General features: G+C 36.8%; 1 protein-coding gene across 3 annotated transcripts; it reads left to right on the forward strand.

Moving 5' to 3' along the window:
- Nucleotides 1-857: 857 nt before the first annotated feature.
- LOC110790816 (uncharacterized) lies at nucleotides 858-9,531 on the forward strand. 3 transcript variants are annotated; one of them, XM_021995583.2, is made up of 10 exons: nucleotides 859-1,015; nucleotides 1,276-1,347; nucleotides 1,428-1,502; nucleotides 2,195-2,278; nucleotides 3,761-3,841; nucleotides 6,783-6,852; nucleotides 8,562-8,653; nucleotides 8,848-8,889; nucleotides 8,964-9,044; nucleotides 9,115-9,531. In XM_021995583.2, exons 1-10 carry the CDS (start codon nucleotides 893-895, stop codon nucleotides 9,184-9,186), a joined length of 792 nt encoding a protein of 263 aa, XP_021851275.1. In that variant the 5' UTR covers nucleotides 859-892; the 3' UTR covers nucleotides 9,187-9,531. The 3 variants fall into 3 exon arrangements, with proteins under 3 accessions (XP_021851276.1, XP_021851275.1, XP_021851277.1); XM_021995584.2 differs by lacking the exon at nucleotides 8,848-8,889 and having other exon boundaries at nucleotides 858-1,015; XM_021995585.2 differs by lacking the exon at nucleotides 3,761-3,841.
- The last annotated feature ends 6,863 nt before the right edge of the window (nucleotides 9,532-16,394 follow it).

Here is a 16,394-nt window from a genome sequence, read left to right on the forward strand (position 1 = left end):
GAGGGTTGAAGAACAGGGGAGAGGAGAGAGAAAGAAGAGAAGTTGAGATTTTTTTTTTTTTTTGGAATTTCAGTCACAGTAGTTACCTAAATCGCGCCAAACAACATTTAAGGGAAAATTGGTAAAACATCACTAACGGCAAGCTAACGTCCGTTAAATCTAGGAGCATTTAATGAACAGTACGGAACTTTAGGGGTATTTTATGAATTTTGAAACGGGCAAGTGTATTTGGTGCATTATTGCAAACCTCAGGGGCATTTCATGAAAAAATCGATTATTAAATTAAAATAAGATCTTTTCGACTAAACTTTTCTAATTCAAGATTTTTAATCGAACATTTTAATCCTCAGCAACATTTAAATTTTATTAATTTTGAAAACGATATTTTTTTATCTGATTTGTGGCATCATCGTCCTTAAAACCAAATTCAAAGCGAAATCCAAATATTCTTTTACTGTCTACTCGAAAGCTCATCACTTTGGTAACATTGACACTCATCTGGGTTTGGTTGAGCTTTAGATTCATTGAAACTAAAAAAATTGGGGTTCAACTTTCGTTTCAACAAATCGATTGTATAGAAACAAGATCGAAACATTCGGTACCCATCAATAATTGGATTACTTTGGTAAACTTCTGTTAAATCTACAACTAAAAACTTCTACGTTTGTTTCATCGGAAATTTGGAACAAAAAAAATAAAAAATAAAAAATAAAAGAGAAAATAAAAATTATTTTATTTTGAATTTCAAATTCGATATGGAGATGAAAAATTTGGCGTTGACTAGAATCCGAGTTGGCTTTCATTGGCAATGGCCCAATACACGGCCAGGGTACTATTACTAGATTTACCCCACTTACTCTTTTGGCCAAATTTCCATTCCCACATACCCCAAATGCCCCGGAAATGTTTATATTTGCCTTCCATCCATTTGTTTGCAGCTATCATCTTCATCTCCTTCTTTTCCAAGAGAACCAAAAAAGGAGTGAGAATGGATTCCAATACTCCTCCATTCAAGGTACTCTCTTTAACGCTGCTTTCGTGATTTTCCCTGCTTATTTGCAAACTTATGTGTTTTAGAATTTCGGATTATTCAAGTAATTAAGCTCCCCAAATTTCTACACTTCACAGTCTACATCAATTGCCTCTCTGGGTCTTGTTGCTTAGTTGTTCAAACTTTAGATTATCAATTTCCCAGAATATGGTGGGTTTTTTTTAATTGATATGCTGATTGGGAAATTTGTCCGAAAATGGTGCATTTATGGGGTTTTGATGCAGATAATTTTGGGGTCTAAGTCAAAAGCAAGAAGGGAAATAATGGTGGAGATGGGTTACGAATTCACAATCATGGTAAATTCATGGCCGATTGTCTGCTGTTTTTCTTTCTCGCTTTGTGGGGTTTGTTTTGTTTACTTGTGTTTGTCCTGCAGACTGCTAATATTGATGAAAAAGCTATACGCAAAGAAAAACCAGAAGATTTGGTCATGGCCCTCGCTGAGGCGAAGGTACAATCTCTTTTCATTTTCGAGTTTGATATATTTGTGCGTTTTCATATGTGGCTTTGCTTTGAGTTGAGTAAATGGCATAACCTCCTTTAGATTTTTGGATGAGCAATTTCGCCGTTCGGTACTATTAGCTTCATTCATAAATTTTTTACGAGTTTAGCATGATTTTTAATGTTTGGTTGGTTAGATTTGATGACAAAGTTAAGTGGTAGGACCATAAATGGGATGGGGCATACATTTAAAGACATCCCAATATTAAAAATGGGGATTACGAATAGGGACGCAGGAAATCTAGGCATCCTAATTGGAGTTGACTTGAGCTTGCCATGAGCATTTTCCAATATCTGTTCTTGCATAAGAAAATGTAACTTGGCTTGAGTGTGAGGATCAGATACAAGTGTATGTATTGGGTCAGACTAAGCTAATCTTGAGCCCTTGAGTTTTTATTTTTCGTGTTCTAGTGCGACCTGTGTTCTGTTATTTTGTAGTCCAAGGGTCAGACTAGATTTATTTAGTTGAAATAAGAGAAATGCAAGAAATATTTATGTGTTTGTGTATTCTTGTTATTTCTGTGGTTATATACACCATGCCTGATGCCTCTTAATCTCCGTTAGACATGTAACGGTGTAATACATTTCTTCTTGTGAAGCCAACTCGTACAAGCCTAATGGTGAATTATGGATATCCTTCAGGCTGATGCCATCATCTCAAAGCTTCAAATTGCTGATAAACAAGTGAACGATAGTGAGCCAACACTTCTTATTTCAGCTGACACAGTATGCTCTCTCTTCTTTTCTTCTGTGCCGCCCCACTGTCTAAACTATAAAGCATTTATTTCGTATTACTCAGATATTAATCAATACATATCTTCTGAGAATGCAGTTACACTCTATACATATTTTTCTGAATTCAAATGGGAATTCTATTTATTGTTGCTCTTATTCGTGTATTGTTGTTCTTATTCGTGGATGTTGATCCTATCAGGTTTTGTTGGATGCCTCAGTTTGTGCTGATGTTTATTATTTTCAACATTATGTTTCAGTGAAATGGTCCCATCTCACTGTTAATGTTTCTGTTCAATCTTTCCCCTTTTCTCAACTATTGTTTATAAAGACATCAGAAAATGGCAAGATTAGTAGTGCGAGGTTGATTGTAGAATTTGTTAGTGAGTAAACTACTGTGACCTGCTAATAGCAGTGGACGGAGCTGGTAAATGACCTGCCAATAAGGTTTGGTGTTATCTCTGTAATTTTGTAGAGGATTATCTAATAAGGATGCTGGTTGAATGATTGCTTGTTGCAATATTATGATCCTGCATTTCCTATTCGATGTCGACCTTTAAACTCTGTCTCTCCTTGTCCTTTAAAATTCAGTCGCCAGGAACTGAGGGAATCACGGCAGGTCTTTGTTATTATGATGCCGCTCTAGCACTATCTTGTTTAACATAGCTGATTAGTTTTGACTCTGTAAATTTAAATGTCTCGCCTACAAAGTATTTATATTAATCTGCATACTAAAGATAGAGAAAAGTAAACTCTTAATTTCTATTAGAAATTCTCTCAAGTCTCAACTGATCTGCCAGTCAGGACACCACCTAGAACAAGACTGGTTGTTTTATTGTTGTGACTTCTGACTTTCGCATCCTCTCCTCTAATTTAGGCAACTTTTTAAAATTAATGCCTTAGGAAATGAGTTGTTATTTAGTGAGAGGTAACTTACTTGAGGTCAGAGCTGCCTGTGGCAATCTATTTTTTGTGCAATAACAGTGGCAAAATTTCCCTTTCTCGCTTCTTCTTTAGTCTTTACTTTTAACGGACTAAGGCTTTGTTGTTGTTGTTGTTGTTGTTGTTGTTGTTGTTGTTGTTGTTGCTTCCTCTTTACTTGTTGATTAATTTAGCTTACTGTAGAATCATCAACAGACTGATTGGAATTCTTGATATGGTCCCACTTGTTTCTTACGTAGCTCCCTAATAAAATCAAATTAATGGATATGTTTCAGCTGGCTTAATGCTAATACTTGGTGATAACTTGTTATTACCTTGTTCCTTCTTCTAGCTTTGTGGTTGCAGTAAGATGCAGACTCTTGATTGTATTCTTATACTTCGTAGTATTATTTTTTATGAGCCTTCTGTTAGAATAGGAAATAGTATCTGTGCCATTAGTATTTTGTTCTAGTAATTCGTTATATAATCCTGTAATGACAGTGTTTGTGATATTATGGATCCATATTTACTCAATTCATCGCCATATCTTCTCAGGCAGAAGCCACATTAACAAAGCCTTCCAACGGTGATCTCAGAACTGATGCAGGACCCTCTATCTTAATTACAGGCGACCAAGTATAAATAGTTTCTTTTCATTTTTAGTTCTTTCCATTAAAGATAATATTCCAGTTTGTGTGTGCAGTTTTCGTTCTTATGGAAGTTATACACCCATGTGCTGAGCATCAATCTGAGGGGTAGGGGCACTATAGTAAAAAATATTTTAATTAAGTAGTTAGCAGCTTGAAGAAAAGGATAGTTACTTTGTTAGGGTAGAAGCTCTATACACAAGGCAAATTAGAGAAAAGAGAGGCATGCTAAATATTGTTGAGAGTTTATTATTAGTTGTTTTACATATTGGGACTTGGGAGAGGGCAAACCTCTCGAATGCTTGTAACTATAATGTATTATTGCCTCTTTCTAGATTACAATCAATCAACCATCTTCTTCCCTTAATCTTCTAATTTATCTCTTAATTCTCTCCAAAGCTGAGATAATTCTTAGCATAGTGACATCGAACACTATTCCACACATAGACCTTTCTTATTGTGTTTAACTTCCACGTATATTAAGAAAATACTAAGAATAACCGGAATTAAAAGATTCTTCAAATAACAATATCAGAAAAATTATTGGATGGACACTTTTGCCTAGACTTAACTTGATTAGGGAAAGCTAAAACTGCAAAATGGTGAGGCACTCCCTTGAGATTTTGTGTGTATCCAAAGGGTAGAACCAAGGGTACTTTCTTCTCTCAGCCATTCCAGCCTGCAAAATGTAAGCTACACACTCTTATTACATCTGAAAAGTTGAGAGCATCCACTTCGACTATGCTACTTGACTTTCCTCACTTATCATCAAAAGAAAAGCCAATTTGATTAATGAAATGAAAGGAATAAAGGCATATAATTCCTTCAAGAATGGCCTAATGTCACCCAATTTATTGATTCCACCCGCGACAGAGATCAAAAACAGCTTTGGCAGCATCATACATGCTTAAGGACTAGATTAAGGATTTAAGGCACAGAGAAGTTGTTGGCAAAATATCATTGTCTATTATTCTAATTTCCAACATAGTCTTTCCTTTACTAGAAGTATTGAAATTCCAAACGATTTTCTCAAGTACCTGTCCTCCTTGGACCATAAGATCAATTTGGATCTGTCCGTACCTTTAAAGTGTTCATTATAGATTTTAGAGTCCCTTTCACCTTACTGAAGTGCGTTGTCATCTTATTGCACATTGCCAAAACCTCCTTTCTATTGCAGGGCAATGCATATCATGTTTTCTCCTGCATTGCAAATGAGCCTGTTTCTGCGAAGTTTGACAGAGGAACCACTTTATTACTTAACTTGCCTACAATTCTCGTTGAGAATTTATTATTCATTCTCTATTTAGTTTTCTTTTATCTAGCTTCTATCAACTCATATTTTTCAGTATGCTGATAGTTTAGTGAAAGACATCTTATACATTCTTTAGTACAAAGCAGATGACAGGTTTGCTAAGTTAGGAAGCTATATATGTTCGATGCATGAAATATTAGGAAGAACTAGGATAAAACCTTTTCTAGTCTCTCGTTAGTGGGGGACAAGGGGATTGAACCAAGAGAATACCAAGTAACAACCATATCACATTAATCTTACAGAACATGAATTAGTTCTAAATCAGCTAATGAATTTGAAGTTGAGTTATATGGAAGTATCAGAAACCTGTTCAATTTTAGTGGTCAGGTGAAGTTTGGTCTCACTTAGAGTGACGATATAAAACTCACCTTTTTAAATGTGGATTTGATCATGTGGATATATTTTGGTTTATTTTAAAAGCTGTAATTTACAGTCTCTCTTTCTGATTTACCTGTGAGTGACAAATCTGACAAAGTCAACTTGTGACTCAGAAAGGTTGCAAGGTTTTGAGGGTTTCTCTCTCAACATAGTTCAATATCTAACTAGCATAAAATAGGCAATTGATTATTAGCCAGGGTAATTGCAGATGCAATCGCGTTTTCGAATTAACGGCTTAATGGAACGAATTGCTGCCAATGCATCGTGTTTTTTTCAAAAGATCACATTATTAGGTTTTAAATAACCTTATTTGCATCCATCTCCTTATTCATGCTATTCCTGTATCGCTCTCAGGCAGAGAATTTTAATCTATTGAGGGCGGACAAAGTTAAAGTGCTTGTCTGCCCAAAATTAAAATTCAATGAAACTTAAAAGCATGAAGCCTTTATAATGCTGCTGAATGTTGTCTGTGGCCGTAAATGAGAGAAGTGGTGTGGAGTTAAGCTGTACCTGCGTATTGTCCAAGTTTGGTGCATTTCATTTTTATTAAATAAACGTGAAGCACCTTATCGGGATTCCATGACTTCAGTTTGTGGTCATGAACAAGCTTTGACTTCTTTATGGATTATTTGATGAAATGAGTTGACTAAGAGCTTTTTTTGCAACTGAAAAGCTAATTTAAGAAATACTCCTATTGATTGTACGAACATTTTCTGTTATCTGACTTAAATGATTAATGAGACTTGACCAATCGCTTCTTGATATGAAGTACCAACTTTATACATGTTCAAGATCCATTACTGAAAAAATGTTTGTGTTCATCAACTAAACAATGAATGTAAACGTTAAAGCAGCTCTAATTTGAGCTGTATATGTGTGTACTCATTCTCTCAATATTCACATAGTCAAATCCCTATCTCCAGCAGACATTACTAGTTAATACTCACGACTAACATGCATGCTCACATATATTATAACTGTTTTTTTGTTGATAGAGGGAGAAGTTTAATCTTTTTGGTTTCATTATTCTTTTTTTCCCTGTGTATTTGCTGTCATTAGCTCACAACTTCGTATATATCATTCAATATTGCAAAGCCGAATGAGCATCTCAACAACCTAAGATGTGGGTTGCATTTGTCCATTTCCGAAATCTGCGCACTTCATTTCATTGTCGGGAAATTAATTTTTGATGAAAATGTGAGGATTGTTGCTTACTTGCTTATTTCTCATTTCTTTCCAGGTGGTGGTTTATGAAGGGATGATAAGAGAGAAGCCATCTAGCAAAGAGGAAGCTCGGCAGTACTTGAAAGGTTTCTATGTGCCTCTGAGAGTATTATTGTCTACCTATGTCCCCATGTCTATGTGTATTACTTGGGATGTTTTTACATTCTCGTGAAATTTTAAGCCATGCACTCAGTCGATCATAGAACTGGACTTGTGCTTAATCATGGGCTTAAAATTCATTTTCTGAATCAGTATTAGAAATGAGAAGGTGAGCATTATGGCCACATTGTTTAATCAAAGTTTGATCGAGGGTGAGAGCTGGTTTCTGTACGTCTGTGGTTTGACCTCCATAAAAGGGGCCGTTGGTTTAATGAGATACCGAGTAGATGCTGACTACTAAACCCAGTCTGGCCTTGAAGGTCAAACCTTGGTGGCTGCAAGCTAGAGCTTCCCTTGCTAATTGCTAGAGCAACGGAAGTGGAGCCGTGCATTAATAACTAGCTATAAGGATAACAGCCCATTTGGTTTTTAATCTCGGCTATGCATGGTCTCGGTAACAGTCACACATTACTGAAGCGCGCTTGATCAACAAGCGTTTGGGTTCTTACCTGTTTTTCTGATCTAGAGAGAGTATTATGTCCCAGATGTTATCTCCTGGTCCTCCACCCTCCTTTTTGTACTATCTGCTGATACCTCATTAGTTTACCATGTTACTGCATATATTATGTGTGGCTTTAGTCATCTGTAGGTTAAGGGTTGATTGATGTCTCCCTAAATTCAAGTGGAGCTTCATTCTGTCTAACTATCCAATAGCAAGTGCTGCTGCAGTTGTCTAGTGTTTGAACAGTTAGGTGTTTTCATGCTCAAGAGGGGGGCTAGTAAGCTGAAATAAGGTTGTGAGTAAGAAAAGCGGGGAAGGAACAAAAATGAGGACGGCCCCTACAGTTTTCTGTATAACAAACTACATCCAAAATCTTTATCTTCATCTTTTTTTCAGTTTGTTTGTTTCCTGTTTATGGGAGGCTCAAACATTTCTTGTTTAATATTCTCCTGCACTTTGTCTTTTACTCATCTTCTCTTCTTGTTGTCAATAGTTTTTAAAGCAATTTTCTTTCTGTTCTTTTTGAAATAACACAAGATTAGACTTGGCCTTGCCTGTTATTTAGTTTAGTATATAGCCCCTTACAAGACGATAAAAAGGGAAGTGTAGTGGGTGTATATTGTAGAATTGCATGTAGCTTTAATTTCCTCTTGCTGTTTCTATATGATTTCCTCCCATCCTATTTCTCATTCCCTTTATCTTTATCGAACGTCAAGAAGAATGGTGATTGACTTGATCTGAGCTGGATTTGCCTTCAGAGAAAAGCTCTTTTCAAACCAGACAGGTTTTGAAGCTCAGTATATGAACAGAAAATACAAAATTAAAAGGGTCATCTTGGTAGTTCTGGAAAATGTTAGCCATACATATATAAATATGTAATGACAACCAAATCATCTGGGCTAGCAATTTGTTTAAATTAACAGGTATAACATGGTGCGTTTGTTGTCTTCCACCTTGTGAGAGGACATTTTTTCTCATCCACTTTCTAATTGCCTGTAGTTTTGAGTATTCTAATTTGACCTGTTACTTTCCATTGATATTCTTAACTATCAAGTGGAGTAATCACTTTGCTATTGTAAACAATTACTATGCAATGGTGAAAGTTGTTAAAGTGTCATACTTGGTATTTAGGAACAGAGGAGCACCTTTTATGTTCATTTTTCTGAAAATGGTTTCTCATATGTTCATTGACAGATTATTCTGGCAGGAAGGCTTCAACTCTGAGCTCTGTTCTTGTGACAAACCTTCAGACAGGTTTCAGGAAAGGGGAATGGGATAAAGTGGAGGTACATTAATTTTGTTGGTGATTTCCTTGGGAGTATTTATTTTACTGAGACATGCTACATCATCTGAATAAGATACGAGAAATGCTTCTGATTCTTAGTGTTCAAATGGAGAAGAAAGAAGCTCCATATTAATTTTGTTTAACTGTCATATATAGTTGCATTCCTTAAGTTGATGGATGAAAACATGTTTGCAGATTTTATTCGATGAGATACCAGATGAAACTATTGAGAAGCTCGTAAGCATTCATTCTTATACCCCAATGTCGTGTCCTTTTTACTTGTTTCAGTAATAGTCCTTTTGAATTTTCAGATCGAAGAGGGTGAAGTGCTGCACGTTGCTGGTGGTTTAATAATTGAACATCCTCTCATATTACCCTTGGTTAAGCAAGTGGTTAGTCTTCTAATCATCATCTATGAACTAACAAGGGGTTTATATTGAATGAATGGCTTTGTATGTGCAGGTTGGGACAACCGACAGTGTGATGGGCCTTCCAAAAGCAGTAACGGAGAGATTAATAGCAGACTCGCTCTAGGTCGGTGATTAAGGAGATCATTATGTTCCTTCTTTCTAACAAGACTTGGTTTCGTTGATGAAGCACAACTTAGAGCTCGTTCGTTAAGTACAATTCTATTTTCGGCTTTCGTGGACATTGTGGCATTGATCATCTTCACCTATTTTTCATACCAAAGCAGAATACACAATATATACTCTTACCATTGGACATTGGTTAGACAAAATATTAATGAATGATCTAAACTTGCTACTCATTTTGTTATGTATTTTGCTTCTTGCCAAATATTTCTTATATAGTACTCCGTACAAAATACTTAAATAACATGATCTTAAATATTATAAATCTTTTTTTCCATCTGCTAAATGTACATGTATTTTAGGCTTTGTTCTATTCGTTTTAAATTTATATTATTTGAACTTATTTGTGTATGAAAAAAACTTTTCTGAACTTAATTATTTGTTTGAAATAAGTCGAACATAATAGAACCTTACTAAAAATCATACAAACTACATAGCATATGATATGAAGTCAAAGGGTGACATTAACTAAGATGTCTAGTTTATTTGTTAGCTTATTTTAATTGATTCAACACTCATTCTCCTCTTTTAATGGTAAAACTCCTATAAAATCCTGTGATGAATTAATTAAAACCTACAACACCATAAAACACTTCCCAAAATAATATCAAACCAAATTGAAAACATCATAGTAATTAGAGGTCGGTCGTTCGGCCAAGGCTGTACATTTGGAGGAAAAAAACAGAAACTAGACCACACAATTAATGGTTTTCTGAAGAAGGAGAAGCTGCTCCGTAGAAGCCCCGGAAGCGTTTCTACAGGCCCTACAAACAGAAGCTCGAAATTCTTATGAAACATCAGATAACAGTTTCTGGGTTGCAGCAACTCCGTAACCCCAATGACCTGCGATATCAGAGAACAGAATGCAGTTAGCAGAAACAGAGGAACTGACGTATTTCAACATACCGGTGTTTGAAGGTTGAAAAATGATTGTAATGGTGGGGCACGGATAAATTTGGTTGTATTATAAGGCTTCCCCTATATATTTCGTGGTTGCCTGAGTTGAAACGCGGAAGATGGGCCAAAGTTATAAGGAGTTGTACCAATATTATGAATCATCTTGGATGATTTCACAGGAACTGCATCGTTGTTGGAAAATTTTCTATTTCCACCAAACTTCGGGTTATATGAAGTACCATTGTGGTTAGATTCATCTTTTTTAATATTCCCTTTCTTTATACCATCCTCGATCAAGGACCCAGTGGAGATCAGAGCTTTGAAAGATGGAAAATACTGGTATTCCATGTGTTTATTATAGGCTGGGAGAAGATTCTTAACAATCATTTGCAATTGATCCGTTTGGCCTATTTCTAATTTTTGCAGCCTTGTTTCTCCACCTTGTGATAAAGGCTGAGAAAGTTTCGTTGGCATTTTGTGAAGTAGTTTCCAAATCTCTTCGAGTTATATCAATTTCTTCATTATACTTGTATTGACCGGAAAATTCTCGTACAATGTCAGACCATGAAGATTTCTTTGAATTCTCTAGATTGAGGAACCAATGGGCCGCATCACCATCCAGATATTGCTGGAATAATTGTGCCATTAATGCTTCATCAACACCCCAAGGGCTCATAGCTCCGACATAAAGCTTTAGAAAGTTCGTGGGACTTCCAGTTCCATCAAACCTCGTAAGGGAAGGCATTTTAAATCCATTAGGAAGACGAGCCTCTGGAAAGAGGGTTAATCCGTGAATATCCATCCAGGTTTCAGCTTGAGTCATTCCTTTCAGAACCTCTTTTAACTTCATAATCTCTTCTTCAACCTTAGTGGGGGCTTCTTTGTCATTATTTCCAAAATCCAAATGAAAACGGGAGGCCACCTCAGATTCCGGAGCGGGTGGAGGAACTGGCGCACTTTGTCTCATCATGTTGAGTACTGTCTGTTCTATGGTGTCTTGTCGATCAAGAATGGCTTGCATCATTCCTCTTAGTTCAAATGAAGAATCTGGTCGGGGGATGGAACTAGGCCTTTGCTCTTGACCAGGAGATTCAGACATGTTGCTGTCCGATGAGAATATTGCTGATGTTGAACAAGGAGAGAATGATGCAGAGAGGGATCGTTTAGTACGAAAAGAGGTTTGCCGAACAAGTCTGGATCCTACACGTGTCCACGTGGAGTTCCTGAAAGAATGAAATTATAAGGACATAGTCGGTTATATAAAAAAAATCCCCCCCTTTTTTTTGAAATACACGAGGGTTTATTTAATAATAGAAGTGAACACCCCTTAAATATTATATTCATTAGTGATTTTTGATGGATTAGTGTTTTGTTTTTCTTAGTTTGAATTAATATTTGTTAATTATGAAATTGATTTGTTTGTTTGTTTTTGTTTTGTTGAGCATGATGAATTCTCCTATTTTTTCACTGTTTTATATTTAAATATATATATGTAATAACAATGAAAAGGAATATGTAACATAGTCCTTGATTCCATTTGATCCACCTGTTCCAAAAAATAAATAAATAAAGTTAGAGTAAGTGAACCGCACCCGTAGGCTGCCTACGTATCCCCGTTAGTTAGAGATGTTTAAGTTGTATTAGATGGTTCATTATCAGGGAATCAGGTTCAACGTAGTTCGTATGAGAATTATAACTTCCTTTTTTTTATTTAAAACGACCGTACTCATTAGAGTGCCTACGTACCCCGTTACATTTACTAAAGGTGAAACGACATGCAGGAAAACATAATGCAGATGATATTTTTCGGGGATAAGGTCGTACGTAGTTCTTAAAAAAATATATTAACAACTACATTATGATATCTTAAGTCCCCCTCAAATCTTGCATTGCCTTCAAGTCATCGGGCAGTCAATGAGAAAGATCTCCGTCAATGGTGAAAATCCCCCAAGGTGTAGACATCTTGACCTTTTGATGCAGAGTAGATGCAACAACTTTGAATTGATGGAGCCAGGAACGCCCTAAAAGGAGATTGAAGGAGAGATCTTCTCTTATGATCACAAAATCTACTCTTTTTGCAATTGGTCCACAAGTTAAAATAGTATTGGTCGTCCCGATTACTGGAGAGAGTGTCCCATCAAATGCTACTAAATTCCCGAAATTCAACTTGAGGTCTTTGAGTGCTATCCCTAGATAATCCAACATCTTTGCGGGCATGACATTAAGTGGAGATCTAGCGTATATTAGGACATTGAGAGTATGCCTTCCATTGCATTGGACCGTGATTACCAGAGGACTTTCAAGGTCTTCGTTTTCTGGAAGGTTGGTGTTGGTGAAGACTATAGTTCCTGGTGGGCTAACAGATTCCCCACTTGGAAGGCTTGGTTGGTCGGCTTCCCTTAAATGATGGACTGGTATTCCCAATAGTGGCGGATCCATGTTAGTCGAACATGTACCTTCGTAGTGATGCCTATCTTCCTCGATTCTTCCCACTCGATCTATCAAGTTCATGGTAATTCTACCATGGTTGGTTTTTTCTTTCTTTATTCGTTCAATCACAAAGCATTCCTTGTTTATATCCTTGAAACGGGAACTTGCAGTTCTCAGGGTTCTTGCTCCTTTCTTTACCTTTTTACATTCTGTTTCTTGATCACATGAAGATGTATTGACTCCGGACCTATCTCCATGAATTGTCAGGACACCAAAGCAGGAGGCATACTTTACTTTTTGATGGAGCGATGAGGCAATGGCCCCTAGTCCATGCAACCATGGTCTTCCTAGAATTAAGGTAAAAGTTTCAGGGACATCCACCACCAAGAAATTGTGGGCGCTGACGAGACCATGGTGTTCGAGAAACAAATGAACAAGGCCTAAAGCTTTTCTTGGGGTGTTGTCGAAAGATGTGATGGTTTGATTTGTGGGGAGTAGCGTCTCACCTTTCATTCCCTCGTACATTTCTTTTGAACAAAGGTTGAAGGCAGATCCCGTGTCAACTAGAATTCCAGGCCTAATTCGACCATTGCATTCTAATGTGATTTTCAAAGCTTTAGTGGGATCAGGATTTGAGGGAAGATCGTTATCGGTGAAAGTCAAAGAAGTTGTCACCCAAGACTTGGGGGTGGAATTTCTCCTTCATCGATTAAGTCCTGAATGGCATATCGAAGATCAATACATTCGTCCACATCGTGCCCATAGATGTGACAAAAATTGCAGTATTTTCCCATGCTTGTCCCGGGAGGAGGTAGACAATAATCGCGTTGCTTAGGTCTCAAAAACCCGTGTGATTTCAATTGATGATAGATCGTGCTGATAGATACCTCCGGCTGTGAGCATATTTCTGTGATAGATCTCCAACGTCCTCTCTTTCCCTTTTCTATCTTGGGTGGGGCACTCCTACTTAGAATTCCAGCTCCGAAAATTGTCATCATTTTGACTTACCTGTTGAAGCACGATATCTTGTTAGTGAAAATACGTAACATGGGACAGTGATTTTATAGGAGAATTCATTATTTGCTCAATTTTACGATTACTCTGATTCGAGATTTTTCTTGTTGGTGAGGATATTAATTTATGGTTGAGTTTTGAAGCTTGCTTCGGAATTTTTACGAATTTGCCGTTTTGAGATCTTTTGAATAGTTTATGAAACCAATTTTGAATAGTGGTAACATGCCTTGGGTTCTGCGACACGCTATTGGTTTATATAAACGTAAAACAAGAAATTAGATTTTATGTGCATTGTTTTTTTCTATTTGTAAACAAATTTCTCCACTTATCCTTGTAATGGATCTAAACTCAACTCCACCACCTTCTTCTGCACAACTTCTCTCCTCCTTAGACCAAGCTCTTCCCTCAAACATTTTTTCATATCCACTGGCAAAACCAGTGTTGGTAAGGAGTTTATCTAAACTTTTTCAAATGCGTGCTCCTTCAGAGTCCTTGTTTTTGTTTGTGGCGGATGTTATGGTGTCAGCCATGTCTCTTTGCCTATCTTTTCCTTGTAGTTTGTTTTATCCTATTTCAGCTGTTATAAATCCGTTCACACCTCCCTTTTATGAAGAGGTTGTAGAAAGTCCTAATTCTTCTACATGTTTCCCTTTTAACCTGTTGTAGCATAACTCAATTAATTAGGCTGTTGTTTTGGGATGTTAGGGGCCAGTCTTCAAGCCAAATTATCGGTCATTTTATAACACTATTAAAATTTTACATTCCATCTTGTTTTGTGCTAGTTCTTTTTGACCCGTCAATTGGAGAGGAGATGGCTAAAGGCTTAAGTATCAAGATGTCTTGTACTCTTCCAAAGGTAGGTTCTATCCCGCCTATGCTCTTCTTATGGAGTGACAGATGCTTTTTTGCCGTATCCCAAATAGCTGGAGAGTCTATTACCATATCGGCTTATAGCTCCCCACCAAGAGTCAGAATAACACCAACGAAGAAAGGGGAAGGTCCTTTCAATAGCTCACTAAATTTCCCCTGGTTAAGTTTAAAAGATTTTATTTCTCTCGACCAATTGACGATGATCATGGGTGGCCCTTTGGCTTATAATTCTTCTAAGGTAATATTCCTGGAAAAAATGTCTTCCCTAAACAGAAGATTTTCTCTCGTTCAAATTCCAGAGACATTATGGACTATAGGTCAAAGAAGTCTCTTCATATTGGTAGATAGGCTTATTAATGTGTCATCAACTACGCTTTGGTTGAAATCAACACCTCACTTGCTTCCGCTTTCCGTTACTCTTGATGGCTTACATGGATATAGGGGAGGGTTTGTGCTGCGCTATCCAGAGCAAACATGGAGGGTAGCTTATGCTACAAAGGTTTCAGAGGTGTGTCCTGCCTCCTTTTACCTATCTTTATTGAAGAAGGGGATCCAAAAGGCTCGAGAACTAGAAGTGACACAATTAGAGATTTTGCTAGACATCCAATGTTTTATTTCCTATATGGATGGGCTTGAGTTTTTTTACAATGGAGGTGGAAAGAAACATGTGTGACATACTTCAATTGATGCATTCTCGTAAATGGGAGGTTAACATTCGCCATTTTTCGGCTGATCAACTACGAGGGATTCGGTTATTTACTGATGTTTGTGAAGGGTTCTTGTGGGGACAATCTCAAGAGTTCGACACCCTCCCGTAATTATTGAATAAACTTGCTATTTTACGCGTTTATTGTTAGTTTGTATTAGTAATAAGATTTTGTTTTAGTTTATTATTAACTACCTGCCAAAGTAGTTCCGAGATGAGTTTTTCATGACTTAATATCCTTTATGTTTCCTGCCTAGGATAAAAAGAACATATATACTAAAACAAAAAAGTAGAATAAAAAAAAAAGCCCGAGTCACCAAAAAAATATTGATGGATTATCGCAACTAGACAGTGTTATCAGTTCTTTATTCTGAAAGGATAAAAACAAACAATTAAATTCAAAGGGTCGTGCCTTGACGGCTGCCTACGTATCCCCGTGAATAAGAGTGCAAGTGTATTGTGTTGTGTTTTAGGGAATCAGGCCCAACGTAGTTCCATCAAACAAAACATTTATATACATATATTCATAAATTTTTTTGGCAACTGCACTCATTATGAGCTTCCTACGTACCCCTTTTTTAATTTAAAATTTTACATGAAACTTTAAAAAATTAAACCTTTTTTTTTATAGAGGAAACTTAAGAAACAACATAACATTTTTTTTTCAGGGGATCAAGTCGCACATAGCTCTTTAAAAAAAGCAAAAGAAAACAATTAAAATATACTACTAGTGGTGATGATGTTCCTTTGTCTGCATAACAGCAACTCGTCATTTTTCAACTTGCCATACCGTGACTTCACCGGTTAAAAGTCGTTTTTCCCATGCTTCTTTTCTCTTTTGCACATACAATGGATTATCTTCTTTATCCGAGATCCAGGATGCCCATGCCTTGCATACCCGTGCGCAAGAAGTTTCAGTTATCCAGTCAATTCTGTGAAGGAAAATATAGGGTTCCATAATCTCTTGTAAGGAAGCGACTATATTGGCCGAGGTTTCAGGCCCCTCACAAGCAACAGGTGGTATGTTATCATAAATCCAACTGAATCTCTTCCTAATGTCATTCGCCTTTTGTTTGTTTGACATCCAGTCTGGTCGGTCACGCTGGTATTCAGGGACTGGAAAATGAATTGTCTTTTCAACAAATCTTAGACGTCGTGGTCTCATGATACCCTCTTCCACTGTTATAGAGTTTATCCAATGATCATTTCGAGGTGAAATGTCACCATAAACT

This window comes from Spinacia oleracea, chromosome 6 (genome assembly GCF_020520425.1).
Source record: "Spinacia oleracea cultivar Varoflay chromosome 6, BTI_SOV_V1, whole genome shotgun sequence".
Lineage (NCBI taxonomy): Eukaryota > Viridiplantae > Streptophyta > Magnoliopsida > Caryophyllales > Amaranthaceae > Spinacia > Spinacia oleracea.